Raw genomic sequence first — 17,500 nt, 5'->3', positions numbered from 1 at the left:
CAGCAAGAAAGATGGATGTTAAATGATGATATATTCATTCATTTCACATCCAGTTTTTCATGCCAGCACGGGTTAGCTGAATACATATTATTGAGGTATGATTGTGTGGTTAAGAAGTTTGTTTTCCAACTACATGGTTTCAAGTTCAGTCCCACTGCATGGTACCTTGAGCAAGTGACTTCTACTATAGCCCTAGACCAACCAAAAGCCTCGTGAGGGGATTTAGTGGACAAAAACTGAAAGAAACCCATCAAATGTGTGTTTGGTTGTTTGTCTCTTCTTCACTTGACTTTGTGTGATTGTTGTAAAATGGGTTTCACTGTCATACAAGTTGTGTCTTTCGTTTCTTATCTTTTGTGGATATTAATACCTTGCTTGGAAATAGGCGAGGGTTGACAACAGAAAAGGCATCCAGATGTAGAAAATCTGCCTCAATAAATTCGGGGAAAATGGACATTAAAACTTTGAGGATGAAACGATGATGTATGTGGATGTGTCTCTAGACACTGATTTTTTTTTTTCCTTTTCCTTTTTTTGTCTAAAACGAAATCATGCCAAAATGTTAGAAATGTGAAAACTTTTATAATTGTACATAGGCAAACAAGATTCTGTTTTCATATCTAAAGGCTGCTTGTGATCAACAAGTTTAGAATTATGCTTGACTTGTTGGCATTTATGGTCAACTGTAAAGATCATCAAATGAGAGCTTCAAGTATCAGCATATAAATCCTGTTTTAATATATATGTGTGTGTGTATATATATATATATATATATATATATATATATGCACACATATACACACACGCTCACATATGAATAGAACAGAACAGAAGAGATAAGAGAAGTGAGATGAGAGTAGATGTTTATTCCATTCATTTACAGTTGTTTTATAATCTTGTTATTTGATAGATATTACATCAAAAGGCATATAAAGTGTACATATACATATGTGTGTGTGTGTACACTTTATATGCACGTTAATGTTGATGTAACATCAATTATATAACTAACAAGAGTATGAAACAGCTGTAAACAATAAGCATCTATTCTCTCACCTCACTTCTCTCATCTGTTCTATTTCTGTAGATTCTCTGCACCAGTGTCACTCATGGATTTTCAGAATGGTGCAAAGGTTTGCCCTAACTTCAACCACAGTTATTCTTGTTAGGCCTGCAATTGGTGGAGCGCTGAATGTGAGAACTGTTCTTCAAACTCCTATGACTAATATAGATAGATAGGTAGGTAGGTAGGTAAGTGGGTAGGTAGGTAGGTAAGTGGGTAGATAGGTAGGTAGGTAGGTAGGCAGGAAGATAAGAAGTAAAGCTAAATATTCTGCGATATGTATATGTATACATTTATATATTTATACACAGTCATACACCTATATGCATATAGATACATGTGTATGTACCTAGCGGTATGCAAATTTATTAAACTAGCTTTCTACCAAGTTCTAAGCATTCAATATCCTGTTTGCTTCCATTACTATCACAAAGAAATTTTCTTCTGTGCATGTGTGTGTGTGTGTCTCTCTCTCTCTCTCTCTCTCTCCCTCTAAAAGAAAGGTCATAGATTTGTTCTGCATCATAGCTTAAGATCAATTAAATAGAAAAACTTGTAGCAGCAACAACGACAATAATAATAACTACAAGAACAGAGGGGAAACTATGACAAACATAAGACTATCATGATTCTATAAAAGCCATTCATTTTGTTTTCCGAAATAATCTCACATGAAAAATAAACAAGAAAAATTATTATTAGAAAAACATAAATGAACTTATAGGAAAACTAATATTGACATCAATTCTACATAAGTGTATATGTGTGTGTGTGTGTGTGTGTGTGTGTGTGTGTGTGTGTGAATACACACATGCATATTTGTGTGCATATCTTACAAGGTACATTCCTGAAGTTTTGGGATGTTTTCATGAGAGACATTAATTTCAAATCTCCTTTAAAGTAAGATCCTCTAAACTCAATGCATCCTCATTGTAGCATTCCAGCCATTTCTTGAAGGGTCCAATGGAAGTCCAGGACCCTTGTCACAGCCTTTTCCATCTTCTCCAGCTTTGGGAACAATGTCTGGACTGTAGGCAGGAGGGTTAGGGACAGTTTCCATGCCCATCTCTGTCAAGTAGTTGATTGTCAGTATGGAATTGTGGACTGGTGCAGGTGCCACGGCCTTTTGTGATGAAACCTCTACAAAGTATTCTCTGTTGACCATTTGGTCAGAAGGAACCCAATAGATGTAGATGATGCCCTTGCTGTTGAAGAAGGGGTTTCTTATGCTTTGCCTAGCCTCATGTGCCACTGAAAAACAAATTAATCCATAAGCAATGTGGAGAATTTCGTAAATCTCTAACTTTTCTTCCCCAGTTTAGCACAAAACGTTTATTGTATAGTGAGCTTCCAGACTGTTCTCATGTCCTCACTGTACTCTGCAAACTTGTCAGCTGTGATAAGCAGTGTTTTGTAGGGTGGCTTCAAAGTGTGGTTGCAGCTGTCTCCTTCAATTTAGAATAGCAAAAGGTGGCAAGTCAGCTTATTAGACATATAATAATAATAATATACTAACATTGCAATAATATAGGGCAATGATAACTGCCTCTCCTGAAAAATCATCAAAACTTCTGGAATGCACTTCATATCATCATCACCATCCATTTTATATCCATGTTTCCACATCCACATGTGTTGAATGGGTTTTTTCTCCAGTACTGCTTTCTGACATTTGTTGAGATATTTAGTCATCTCATGCACATATCATCATCATCATCAGCATCCTTTAATAATCTTTTTCCCTGTTGGCATGGGTTGAACAATTTCACATGAACTGATGAACCAGAGAGTTGCACCAAGTTCCAATGTCTGTTTTGGCAGGGTTTCTACAGCTGGATGCCCTTCCTAATGACAACCACTTCACAGAGTTTGGACTGGGTGCTTTTTACGTGGCACCAGCCCTGATGAGACCCCTCAACTGTGTAGGGTGTAGACTGGAGGGATCAGAAACTTAGAGGTTCAGGAGCAGGTGTTTTGCTGAAGAGGTGAATACATGGCTTTCCCATCCAGAGAGAGAGAGAGATGTGAGTCAAGAGGTATGAAGGGAATATGAGAGACAGAATGTGTAACAACGAAAGAAGAAGACCTCAATAGCATTAACCTAGAAGAACCTATTTGATATATTATTCAAATATGGCGCATTCACATAGATTACTCAGTTTCCCTGCAAGCAATGGGTATGAAGTGTATGTATAAATGTATATCTATATGGAGGGCCATCATGTGCACTTGTCTGACCTGGATTGTCCCTGTTTAGCAGAGTTGACTTGGCATCCCAGCCAGTTCATAGTTCTGTTCCTCTTTCTAATTAACAACAAAGGCAAATTAATATCAATATGTCTTCAAATAGCTCGTTATGAAAGAAATTCTTTTAATGTTTGAAAAAAAGAAGAGAAACCTAGCAGGATTTTTCTACCTTTTCTAATTCTAAAACCAGTGTGCGTGTGTGTGTGTATGTATGTGTGTGTGTGTGCATGTGTGTATGCGTGTGTGTGTGTATGCGTGTGTGTGTGTGTGTGTGTGTGTGTGTGTGTGTGTGTGTGCCAACCATTAACAATGTTCATCACAAAACATTTTATTTCCATTTTATGATTCCCATGAATTAAAGACAGAAGACTGACCAATTCCATAATGGTGAGTATCAAGAAGGACCTGTGCTGCCACAACTCATCCCCCACCCCAAACACCAGAGGTAAAAGACCCAGTAGGAGGTTTTTGCAGAACTCCAGTCAATAGACTTCCAAAAAAAGCTAATTAAAATCTTACTCCTGATATTTCTGGAATCAAACAAAATGGTAAAATGAAAATTTTGGAGGTGTGTGGGTGGGGTGGATATTAGTCTTCATAAATTCCTCTTGATTAGACTCCTGGGTAGACATGACTCTTTGAGATTAGAATTTATTAGCAAGAATGCTAAAATCCCAGATAAGCTACCAGTAAACAAAGTGTTCAATACAGGCTCAAATCCCAGCATTAGTTATTTCACTTCCTCCTAGAATATCTTTAAAGTAATCCATGACCATCACATATTCCACCTGTGATTAATGATTACCTGTAATTAGCAATGACAAAGTCATTATTGTTAGTTATACCGATAGGGGTTAGTTATTTCAATTTTTTCCAACTAGGGATAATTTTTAGAAACTAATGCATTGAATGTCACAGAAATATGTCTCCCCCCTGGATAAGAAGCTAGTCCTTCATGAACAACATTTACTCTCAGATGATTTCATATCTACCTGTTCTCTTACAGTTTAGGAAACTGAGATCTGAAGAATTAATCTGCCAAAACAATTTGAAACCCATTCCACCACCACCACCACCAAGCAAGCCTCTATGAAATCAGTCAATCTGGTAGAAATAGCAGCCTAATCTCCCTCCACTCATATCCAACTACTTAATATGAGGACAGAATGCATAACTTGTGTTGTCCTACATCCTCCTCCTAAGAGTGATAGTCATGGCTGAAATGTCTGATCATAATTTTACATGATCAGAGTTGGCCTGGGGCTAAAAGACTATGTATGAGCTGGTCATCTAATCTCTCATTCACTTCTATATTATGGTGGTCACTAATTAATTTCCCCTGTCTACAAATGAATTGAAGGATGGTAGTAAACAGCCAATAGTTAAAGGATTCCTTGATTAATGAAATGCAATCATGACTTCCTCTCCCCTCACTGAAGCTACCTTGTGCTGTGGGGGTTGTAGTTGTGTGACTGTAGAAGTGGTTGTGGTTGTGGTTGAAGTAGTATGACTATTATTAGTGTGCTTGTAGTGATTATGGGGGCTAGAGTTGTAGTGGTGTGGCTGGGGTAGCGTTAATGGTGAAGAGAAATCATTGCAGAGGCACAATCCACCTAGGTATAAATAATTCATAAGTATCTCTTTGTTTGCGGTGGAGTTCAAATCCCTGTTTTGTGGGTGGTTAAGACAATGTAAATGTTATTCACATACATATGTGACTAGTGGGATATCCCATTCTTTTCTCTGGGGGTGAATAACTTTGATAACTTATTGATTGATGTTGGCACCCATTTCTGTTTGACACATTGGAATAAAATAAGTAAAATATATCAAAGAAATTACAAAACCAACCTGAAAAGCTTCACCCAAAACAATATTCTTTAATCTGGAGTAATAACATCAAATGTCCTGCTGAGGTCACATGATCAGGTTTTCTCCAATCCTGTAACTGTGTTCAGTTTTCAGCCTTTCAACTGGTCTTGCATAATAGTGTTTTTTTTTTTGTTCTGTCATAGTATCGGATCTGCTGCTGCTGCTGCTCATGTCCTCAAGGTCTCCAGTTCTGTAACACTGTCCTATAAATATCTATTGCTCATGTCAACCAGATTTTACTGTCCTTGCTTGTATAATGACTTGACAGCTTCAACTTCAGTTTAAATCAACTCCTTCCAATCAGCTTTTGTTTATAGTCTCTTTCAGTCATCTTCTGTTTACAATGTCATTTCTCCAGTATCTGTTAACAATTGTGTTCTGGCTTTAATTATAGTGCCATCTATGCCATCTGCTCCCTACATCAGTCTTCGAGCAACCCTTAGGGTCTCAATGACTATTTAACACTTCAATCCTATTTCAGCTTCTTTTCACTGTTCAATTACTTCAGTTTGTGTTTAACAGTTCATCCTATCATCTTTTGTTTATCAATTCATTCATCCAGCATCTTTAAACATTTATTATATCACCATCTGGCTATTGTTTCACTAACAATGCCAATCTATCACACAGTTGCATACTTCCAGCTTCTGTTGCTCATCTCAAACCTTTTCTTTATTGTACTATACCTCCAGCTTCAGTCTCGTATCATCTCCACCTCCCTCTAAGCTGCTTTCATTGGTGTCTTGCTGTTGTTTCACATTATTTTCAGCCCTATATTGCCTCACTAGATATCAACCCTTTGGTATCCCAGCCCAGCACCTATTCAACCTATATATATATCATTGTAACAGTGTCTATTGCTGTAGCTATGTGACTGTAGTTGTGTGATAGTGATGTGATTGTGATGGCTAAATATCGCCTTCCTGGGATGCCAGCCTAAATATTTGTTCAACTGAAATATTTCAATGTAATATTGTTAATTGCTATGATGTTACATTATTATTGTTATTATTATTATCATTATGAATGTCATAGTTATTCTTGTTAAACTGTAGCCTCCTGTGTTGTCAACATATCTGCTGGTCTCAGTGTTGTAGAGTCTCCAATTAAAATGGCTTTGCTGAGCCAGAATTGGACAAATATATATATATATATATATATATATATATATATATATATATATATATATATATATATATATATATATATATATATATATATATATATATGTATATATATATATATATACACTATGTTTTTTGTTGCATACTTATGAATTTATGCATGTGTACATTTAAATTCATTGATGTGTGTGTGTTTGTGTGTGTGTGTGTGTGTGCGTACATTTACATAAATTTATGAGCATATCTATGTGTGCATTTATATGAATTGATGTGTATGCGTATGAAAATGCTAGTTTTTCTTTGTATACATTCACAAGTAATTTATTTATTCATTGTCTTCCTTTTAGTTAAAGAAGAGGTATATATCATTGTATGTGTGTCAATATATCTGTGCATTTGTATGGATGGCTGGATGGATAAATACACACACGAAATATATGAGGTACTTCTATAGACATGACCTACCCATATGATGTGCGTTTCTGTATGCACATATATTATTGTAAATGTATGTGTTTTCTTTTCTCTCATCTTTCATTTGTATGTATGTTTGTATGTATGCATGCATATATATATATATATGTTTTTGTTATATACTTTTGTTTTAATTATATATTTTCCTTATAAGTAATTTGTATTACATAATAATGGTATAATTATGCATACATACATATTTACTGATCTTTCTCTCTCTGTATATATATGTATATGTGTACACACACATACACACACACACACACACATGCACACGCATACACACACACAATGTCAATTAGCTGACCATAATTCAAAAAGCAAAACCACGCTCAGTATAATATCACAGGAATATGTGTTTTATCATTGGCCTGCATATCTGAAGAGACGTCAATATTGTCTGGTGGCAATATTCAATGGAAAACCAATGGTAACATCCTGAGCAGTTATATGCCATAACCTATAAGGTGGTCCGAAACTCTTGTCAAGTTATTTAGTGACCCCACTAGTACCACATGAAGAACACTCAGTACACTCTGTGAAGTTGTTGGTGTTGAGCAGGACTTGCAGTGATAAAATCTCTGCCAGCATGGAAGGGGAATGCTGAATGAGGGTTATGACAGTGATGCTATGTTTGCATGGAGGCGTTTGTCTCAATTTTGTGACAGATTCCTAATCTGCCTCAGTAGATTTATAAAATATTAGAGTATAAGATTTCTGACTTTATTTTCTACACACAGATACTAAATACCAGGATCATGAACAATGGTATGGCCATAACTATCATAAACATTAAAATAACGACACCTGAAGCCAGCTGTGGCAGTCTACAGTTCTCACTAGAAATTCTGTGATGAAGTGCTTCATTTGTTTAAGTCTTAAGGAAGTGTGCTTTTCTTTTTGTGTTCTAGTCACTGTCTCTGGCTAACTGTTGCACTGCCATTGCAAAAACATGTGTTCAACTTGCAAGAAATGTCAAAACTTTTACTAATCAAAGACTTATAAAATAACATTGGCTGTTAATAGCATTCCATAAATTTTAGCTGAATTTTGATTCCAATGAAAGGTAAATAGGAAGTCAAAAGTTGTCTCTCATTTGCCAGTAAGAACCAGAAAGAGACTGTTTTTATTATCCGGTGACAATCGACTTTATTTAGAAACTGTCTCCTTTCCCATTCAACAATGGTGCAGTCAAACAAATATAGGTTCCATGCAAAAGCATCCAGAACACACTAGAAAGTGGTTGGTGTTAGGGAGGGCATCCAGCCATAGAAACCATGCCAAAGTAGGCACTGGAGCAGGACACTGCTGTCTGGCTTGCCAGATCCACTCAAATCATTGAAGCCATGCAATCAAAGAAGATGAACATTAAACGATGATGATGACACATATGTTTATAACATCAACAGTTGACAGTCAGGTTGGACTGTTCATGACGACCAAGAGCAGCCCAGTCCACAATCAAACTCTGACTGGACGGTCAACATTTCTTATAACTAACATTTCTAACCCCCCACCCACTCAACTATTGAATTTCATAGCAGAATGTTTGAACAAAACATACTTTCCATATATTTTACAGCTCTTACATTATTGATATATATTGTGTATGTTTACAAGTATATATCCACAATTTCTTTATTGGTGCAAAATGGTGGGGGGCATGCATGTGTGTGTGTGTGTGTGCATGCACACATATACATGCAGCACCCATCTAAGACATATTACAGAGTGCAAACTCTAGCACTTGGTTCAAACGTTACATGCATAAGAATCTGAATGACAATAGTAATAATTATACCAAAGAGAACGTGTTATCCTCTCTGGCCAACAGAAGGGTCTATATAAATATTAAGTGCTGTCAGTTCACATATCACAGGAAAATCTCAGAGAGTATCCTGATTACTGAACCACCACCACCACCAGCTGTTCTGTTGCTAATCACTGACATATTACAGAGAAATTGGGGTTATATGACGAAAGCTAACACCAAGAACATAGTCGTAATAACAATTTATATATTAACATTTAGAATTTAAACTCAATATTATATAACATGTACAAAAGAAGGCTGAGCAGTGGGTGAAAGAGTACTTAGGTGAGAAAGGAAGAGTGTTTATGTGTATGTATGTGTAATATATATACATATATATATATATATATATATATATATATATATATATATATATATATATATATATACAAGTTGCTCTTTCACACACATATACATATTGATGTAAAATGTGTGTGTGTGTGCGTGTGTGTGTATATGTGTGTATATATATATATATATATATATATATACATACACACCTACATATACACACACACATACCCCCACATGCTTTGAACTTAGCCAAAAAGCCTAGAAGCATGCATATATATACATGTAGAGAGAGGGAGAAGGAGAGAGAAGGAGAAAGAGAGAGAGGGAGAAGGAGAGAGATGAGTTTTTACACTATTGATTTCTTTGGTTGTGTGTGAGAGGGGGTGGGGTGGGGGTGGGCAAAGAACAGCTCATTGTTGCCAGGTATTGTTGTTGTTGTTAACTCTATTGTTAGTCTCTTTTGTTGAAGATACAATTTGTCTAACTGAACCATTAAATATTTATGTCCTTCATAATTAGACTGACTTGCACACAATCAACTTTCTCTCTCTCTCTCTCTCTCTCTCTCTCTCTCTCCACTCACACTCGCTGACCACTACCAACCCCTACACCATTACATCGGTCAACTGGTTTCCTACCATCTTGAACCTATTGTCTTATATTTTTAGATGTGCATGTGTGTGTGTATGTGTATACATATATGTGTGTGTGTATGTACATGCACAAACACATACACACAACATCTGTCCAAAAGTTTACCTTGTTTTCAAATACACCATATGTTTAAATGCTGCATTACTTTGGGACACTGTGTGTGTGTGTGTGTGTGTGTGTGTGTGTGTAGATGCAGGCATGGTCAGGTGTAGAGGGTTTGCTTCACAAGTCCCTGGCTTGGCTCTGCTTTTACTGTGGGGACATCTTGGTCAGTTGGTGCCTACCATAATGTCATATATATATATATATATATATATATATATATTGTCTGCCTGCTGCTAATAATAAGGCCCTGAGGAGATGCAGTATCCCATATTTTATAATATGCATGAATCAATCTGGATATTGCATTGAAATGATCATAGGTCATTTTCATTATTATAATAAAGTATTTTCAATGGATCAGTTTTGAGCTCTCATTTAAATCGATATATATATATATATGTGTGGATGTATATATATGGATGTATATATGTGGATGTGTATATATATATATATATATATATATATATATATATATATATATATATATATATATATGGATGTATGGATGTGGATGCATATATATATATATATGGATGTGTATTTATGGACGTATATATAAGTGTCACAGTGTTGGCTACACACCACTTTAATTACCCTATCCATCATCCTGTCTTTTCACCACATCATGTAGTTCTGTAGAAAGGCAGGATGGTCATAACTGGAATGTCTTTGATGATAGCTTTATTGAATCTACAGTTGACCCGCCCCATTTTACCACCTCCTTTCCCTTATCAACAGCCCTGGCCATTTTCATGGTCCCTGTTACTCCAGCCTGCTTTCCATTCTACTGATTGTTAGGCAATATTCACTAACAAAGATTCCTCTCTGCCAACGTTCTTCTTACCCACCATCATAGTCTACATGGTCATTAGACATGCTAAAAATAGTAGCCAAATCTCACCTACAATCTTAAAAAAGAGCAGCACATTATGTAATATAATCATGCATATATTTTATAAACAAACTTTGGAAGCATCGAACGTTCTTGATATTTTACAGGCAAGAACACTCTAAAGCTGTAAAAATAGCAGAAAGTTTGGATTGCCAGCAGATGGCTATGGGAGTCAAACCCATACCCTCTTCTTCTGTCTTATAAGGGTAAAATATCCAATCTTTCTGCTGTTCTTACAGTTTTACTGCATTTGAAATTTACTTTCTTTGTAAAATACCAAACACATTCAATGCTTCCAAAGTTTGTTCATAAAATGTTGTCAGCTGTTGTAGCTTCATTGGTAGACTACTCAATCAGTATTAGAGAGGTGTGGGTTCAAGTCCCGTAGCCATCTGACAACAACTTTTCCTGTCTTATAAAGGTAAAATACCCAATCTTCCTGCTGTTTTCACAGCTGTACTGCGTTTGGAATTTACTTTCTTGTCTGTAAAATACCAGTCATACGTACGTCCATAAAAGGCTGAGATGACCTTGGCTTCAATAACTTTGATCGTAGAGCTGCTCAAATAGGTTTGAGAAAGGCTTAAACAACAACCATCATAGTCAAAGAAGAGCCTCCAATTGGTCACTTGACCGGTCAGAAATAACAGCCAATAACATCATTCAAGTCATAACCTATCAGCTTAGGAGTTGGTTACTGTAATCCTAGAAATATACTATAAGCAAAATAAATGTTTTAAAATGGTCACCATGGAAACCTCTTGGTCCAATTGGTTGAACTGAGCCAACTGACCGACAAACTGTTTCATTCTGTACACAGAATGGATCAGGGAGTTAATACCAGTGGGGTGCATTCAAGTTACTTCTAGTTTTAATTCATAGAAAGGAAATAGAAAGGAATACATAACAAAATCAATGCAACAAAAACCGTCACAAACATTTCCAAAGAAAATCCATTTTAGACAAAAACTGTTGCATTTACTTTTGTATATTTCTTGGTAGCATTGTCTTTAAACAATTGTCAAACGATTTCATCACAAAAGTCTGTGAGCTGATCACTGGGGGTTAAAATAAGTCCTTTTCAATTATTTCTACTTCCTTACATGACCATCTCAGATGAAGTTACTAACCCAACAGGTACAACTTTGAAATGTATCTGCCACTTGTTCTGGATCTCTCCATACCTCTTAACTGAACAACCACTATCATATACATATGCGTGTATGTTTGTGTGTGTGTGTGTGTGTGTGTGTGTCTATACACACACACACATTATATATATATATATATATATATATATATATATATATATATATATATATGTACATGTATGTATATAAAACATATCTTTACTAAACTATCACCAACTTGTATCTGATCCAACTTCAACGACAATCACCATATTACACATCTCATTATTTCACATACCATTATACCAGTGAATTAATAAAGTCATTGGAACATTGGACAGAATATCTCACAGTATTTCTTCTGACTCTGTGAGTTGAAATCTTGCTGAGCTCAACTTTGCCTTTCATCCTTTTGGAACACCAATCATGAGCCGTGAATTAGTTGAAGGGTCAAGTGAAATGCATTATGGAGTCTGTCCTGACTCTTTAGATTCTCACAGCAATATCTTGGACAACATTGGCACCAGCCTTTCCCTTTGCTGGACATGAGTGGTGTGAAGAAGGGACACTTGCACGTATGTGCAATTACCAGTCTTCTTCAAAAAATCTTATCCAGGTTTGTACATAAATATGGTCAGCTTTGACTGACCACAACTCTATATGCACACATTCTGACCACACCATAGCACTAGACTACCTTATACTTATCCTCCTCTTGCAATTACCTTCTCCATTTCCCATTGCCATCACAACCTACCATTCCTTATCATCACCTCAATATTGATCAATTGCCATTAACCATGACGACCACCATCACAACTAATCTTATATCAATCAGTTCTTCATCTCAACTTCACTTTCTCACTCTCTTCCTCCTCTCTCTCTCTTGTGTTGAGTTCAGGTTCATTTGGAGTTGATTTTGACTTGAGCATCAATGCTTTCTACGACGCTCTGCTCATTTATACCAGTGACGAGAATACGCCGAAATTACTGAAGGACATCCGACTCGTGATCAACGACCGTGACAGCGTGACGTTTGCCATCATCATCCTCAACCAGCTGAATTCGATGGACTCTAAAGAAATCACAGAGGCTGCCCTGGAGCGTTATAAATTTTCTTGTAGGAAACAATCTCAAAGACATTGTTCACAGCAGACAAAGAAAGCCGCCAATGTTTCTGCAGAACCAAAGACCAGTGATGCAAAAGTAAAGAAACAGTTGGTTGCCAAAGAGTCCCAGTTAGAACCACCAGCACCATCAGAGGTTAATAAACCAATAGGGTTGGGTTCACCTCGTCGCAGTCCCTCCTACACCCAAGCAATGTGCCAACTGGAGAATGGCTGCATGACGAAGAACAACGATGCACAAACCAACTGTGAACAGAAAGCAAATTCTTTAAATTTCCGCAAGAAAGCTGATTGCAAAATCGATGAAGAGAGTCCAGATGGAGTCACATCGTGCCTTTCAGCTTTAATTCATCAAACTAAAACAACTCTGGGAGCCATTAGAGAGACTAATCTGGACCGAAAACGATCCAGTTCTGTGGGGTCGGTGGTGCGAAACCGAATACAGTCTAGCGTTGTAGGTGGAAGTGACATGGATGTTCGCGTCGGCGCAAGGCTGGCTAGATCCACTTCATGCCATCTGGAAAAAGATGAGAAGAATGCTGCTAATGCAACCAACAACACAAACGGTAGCAACAATGTTAACAGTAATTGTGAAGATGGAGGAAAAGGATGTAGCAGCAAAGAAACAAAAGGTTCCAAGGCGTCCTGCAGCTCTGCGACATCAACGCCGTCCAAAGGTCACCAAGCTACTTCTGTTAAGCAAGCACTATTGAGTACATCACAAAAAGTCCATTCTAAAGACTCGTCGAAACCCCGTTCCGGTTTCCAACCGCCAAAAAACATGGAGAGTACATCAGAGAAAGAATCTAAATCGTCAAGCCATCGTGGAGAAAAGAATAAGAAAGACACAGACAAATCAAAGAAGGACGGAGATTATGATATGCGTGCAACAAACCACATCAATGCTCTTCTGGACAAAGAGCGTGACTTGTGTAGTAGCTGTCGAGAGAGAATTGGACAGCGGGAAGAACTGTGCTGTGGTCACTGCTTGTGTAAAGCGTGCTACCGTGAAATCACGAAGAAGAAACCTGTCTGCCCTGACTGTGGCACCGTGTATGCACCGATTGTTGGGGATCAGCCCAAGAACGGCAAAATGTGTGTGACAATGGAACATAAACTGAAATTGCCCGGATATGAGACAGCCAATGGAACTATTGTCATTAACTATACAATACCTGATGGTATACAAGAGGTGAGTTTACTATTTCATTATCGCTCTCTCTCTCTCTCTCTCTCTCTCTCTCTCTCTCTCTATCTATCTCTATCTCTCTCTCTCTCTCTCTCTCTCTCTCTCTATCTCTATCTCTCTCTCTCTCTCTCTCTCTCTCTCTCTCTCTCTCTCTCTCTATCTATCTATCTATCTATCTCGATGTATGTATGTATGTGTGTATACATGTATATATATGAAATGTAACATATACCTTTCAGAAACATAGCTTCAGATTTGATGTAAAAGCTAAAGTAAACGGATGTCCCTCAGTTTTAACCATGTGTCTTCTAGTTGTTTGATCAACTCGACAACAACCTCTTCATTAGCATAGAAGTGGTCGAGTATTCCAGTACTGGGCTCTTGTCAAGCAGAATCATGATGTGTGACAAGAGTGGCCCTTTAGAATTACTCGTATGATCCATCCAATGGACTTCCTCCCACCACCATCACAGTTTCCATCTACCCTGCTTCATCCACGAGGTGCCAATTGACCAAATACTTCGATTAAAGTCACTTATTGGAAGGAAATCCAGAAAAGTGATAAATAAGCATTGGATTATTGAATTGGTCTGTGATCCTCAGAAAATATGACAAAAATCATTTTAAGGAATTTTATTCTCTCATAAATCAAGTTTATGGTCTTCCTTTAATTCCTGCTGCTTCCATTTACAGCTGAAAATGGCAAAACCCTTGAAGATTTGAAATCATTGACAGCAAGAATATTTTAGTGATTTTTAAATTCTTCAAATATTTATTGATTTTTTTTCTAAGAATACATTGAGCAAATAGAAGATTTCCGTTATGTCAAAGAGTTCTTGTGTCTGTGTATGGCGTCAAAAACATTTTGTTTGTGTTACAATTTTTAGAACTGAAAAGGACAATGGTTCTTCACATAATATGCCTTTCTATTGACAGTCATGCCATCCAAACCCAGGAAAACGTTACCATGGTACATGTCGTACGGCCTATCTACCCAACAACCGCGACGGCAACGAGGTACTGAAGTTATTGCAGAAGGCATTTGAATCACGCCTGACTTTCACCGTTGGCCAGTCACAGACAACTGGTCGCAAGAATGTTGTCATCTGGACTGACATAAACCACAAGACCAGTCCTTGTGGAGGTCCAGCTAAGTAAGTGCTCTTTTATGTTGTTCTTGTTGCCATTCAATAATGGTTGTCATCTCCAGAAGATTTTTAATGCAGCAGAGAGTGAATGGTTGAAAGAAGCCAAGATGTAAAGAAGACAGAGCGAAGGTTACACATGGTGTTAGTATGACATTGTGAATGGTGTGAAAGATGTAGTGTAAGGCTCTGGGATGTCATGTATGTGGTCTAGTGTTGGCTGTGGTCCAATGTTGTGTATGGTGTAATTCTGTCTTGTGTGCAGTACAGTTGTGTGCATGTGGGCAATCGGCAGTATTCTGTGTAATACAATGTGATAGTGTGAATATGCTGTATGGGTTGAAGCATATAAAAATATTTTTTATCAATGTCACTAACTTGTCTATTTGTTCAGAGAATTTGTTGGCAGAGTGGGGATAATACAGTTATATATATATATATATATATATATATATATATATATATATATATATATATATATATATATATATATATATATATATATATATATGTTCAGGTGTCCAAGCACAATCATCAGACACTGCCCACATAGCATAGTTTGTTATGCAATGTGGGCAGTGTCTGATCATTGTGCTAGGCCACCAAACGTGTTAAAAAATCACTGTTTGGCATGTTCTCAGCACATGAACCTAATAGTAGCACATAAAAACATATATTGTGTTTATCAAATAATATTTATTTCTCACCAGATGGAGAACTTTTTTGTTGATCTTACCACCACAGAACAGTACAATATATATAACTATATTATATATATATATATATATATATATATATATATATATATATATATTATATTATATATATATATATATGTATTTCATGAATGAATACATCATGGTATGTGTGTATGAACCTTCTATACATGACCCGGCTCATCATCAGGCAGGCTACTCCTTATTAAGAAAAGGGTCAAGGTAGTCTTTCATTAGGCACACCATTCAGAAAACGCTTTCAGCCACAGTTTGCCCATAAACCGTAGAGTGTGCCAATCTCTCCTCGTTCACCTTACACTGCTTCATGTCTGTGTGTCTTTGTCTCACCATTTCTCTGATTCTCTTTCAGCTGTGGCTTCCCTGATGCATCCTACCTTTCTTTGGTAAGGCAACAGCTCGAGAAGAAAGGCATCAAGTGAGCCACGCTTACCGAGTGAAGACAACATGCCCACACTTCCCTGTTCCCACTTCAAACTCCATGAAAACCATTCAACTAAGTCAACCATTATCTTCCAGATCATTCGAAAATTTTGACAAAAACAGAAAATGAAGGTAAAGAACATAAGTCAAAGACAACCATGCCACCACTGCTCCTCCTCCTCCTCCTCCTCCAGCACCACTACTACTACTACTACTACTACTACTACTACTACTACTACTACAATAAGATAAACACAAATAGTAATGATCAAAAGAAAACAAAACTATTAAACATTAAAGCAATAAATACACACAAAAGAACAAATCACAATTACATAGAGCCCCCTCAACCACCACCTCCTCCACCGCTCTCTCTCTCTCTCTCTCTCTCTCTAGCTATACACACATACACACACACACATTCACCTGGCCTTCTCATTTTCTCATACATTTCATTCTCCTCCTCTTTATACTCTTCTTACACCCTCCTCTTCGTTTCATTCCTCTCTCTCTCTCTCTCTCCCCCCACCTGTTTCTTCCATGTATCTAACATCACTAAAACATCCCCCCCCACCGCCAATCTGCTCCCCATCCTATCACACCATTACATGTCTTTTAACAAGGAAATTACTGCTACAACGAAAACACAGAAAAAAAATATAATAAAGAAACAAACCACTCAAATCAGGAAGAACAGGTGGGCGGGGGCGAATTGCCACAGAAGACCAGCCCCTAACCCTTATCACACAGCAAATGGTTGATGGAGGAGGAAAAAAAAGAGGGGGAGTGACTGAAAAAAAATGAAGGAAATGAAGAGGACAGGAAGAAAAATGGAAATAAAAATCATTGGATGACAAATGAGTTAATTAGAAATAAAAGAATTCCAATTAACTAACGAGACATTTTATAAAGAAAAGAAATGGAAAAGGAAAATAATTATGACAATGATGACGATGTCTTATTTGCCAGAAGGGCAATGGGACGTGACAAGGAGCAGTAAAGGTTTTATGCTGAGCAAATCATGAAAAATCTCAAAAACAAGCAGGCATAGAAAAAGGTAATCTATGCCCTAAAAGATGGGGAAGGCACTTAGGGCCAAACAAAGAACCCCAAAGATCCAGAATTACACTGAGTACAAAGGGGCAACTGCCCTTCTCCCATCTCTGTTCTCTGGCATACAGGTTAAATAATAATAGTAATAATGATGATGATGA

At 37.1% G+C, this 17,500-nt stretch overlaps 1 protein-coding gene across 4 annotated transcripts in view; it reads left to right on the top strand.

The window, feature by feature from the left end:
• The window catches only part of LOC106878006 (uncharacterized), a 170,855-nt gene extending 153,649 nt beyond the window's left edge, over positions 1–17,206 (top strand). For all 4 annotated transcript variants that reach the window (XM_089362853.1, XM_052972897.2, XM_089362855.1 and 1 more), the window contains 3 exons: positions 12,570–13,987; positions 14,921–15,138; positions 16,216–17,206. In XM_089362853.1, the coding sequence (XP_089218979.1) occupies positions 12,570–13,987; positions 14,921–15,138; positions 16,216–16,285 (1,706 nt within the window). In that variant the 3' untranslated portion in view covers positions 16,286–17,206. The remainder of the gene's footprint in view (positions 1–12,569; positions 13,988–14,920; positions 15,139–16,215) is intronic.
• Positions 17,207–17,500: the final 294 nt, after the last annotated feature.

The sequence above is a fragment of the Octopus bimaculoides genome, chromosome 14 (genome assembly GCF_046866305.1).
Source record: "Octopus bimaculoides isolate indiv1 chromosome 14, ASM4686630v1, whole genome shotgun sequence".
Classification (NCBI taxonomy): Eukaryota; Metazoa; Mollusca; class Cephalopoda; order Octopoda; family Octopodidae; genus Octopus; species Octopus bimaculoides.
The sequence above is the reverse complement of the archived record's forward strand: the minus strand, read 5'-3'. Positions and strand labels throughout refer to the sequence as shown.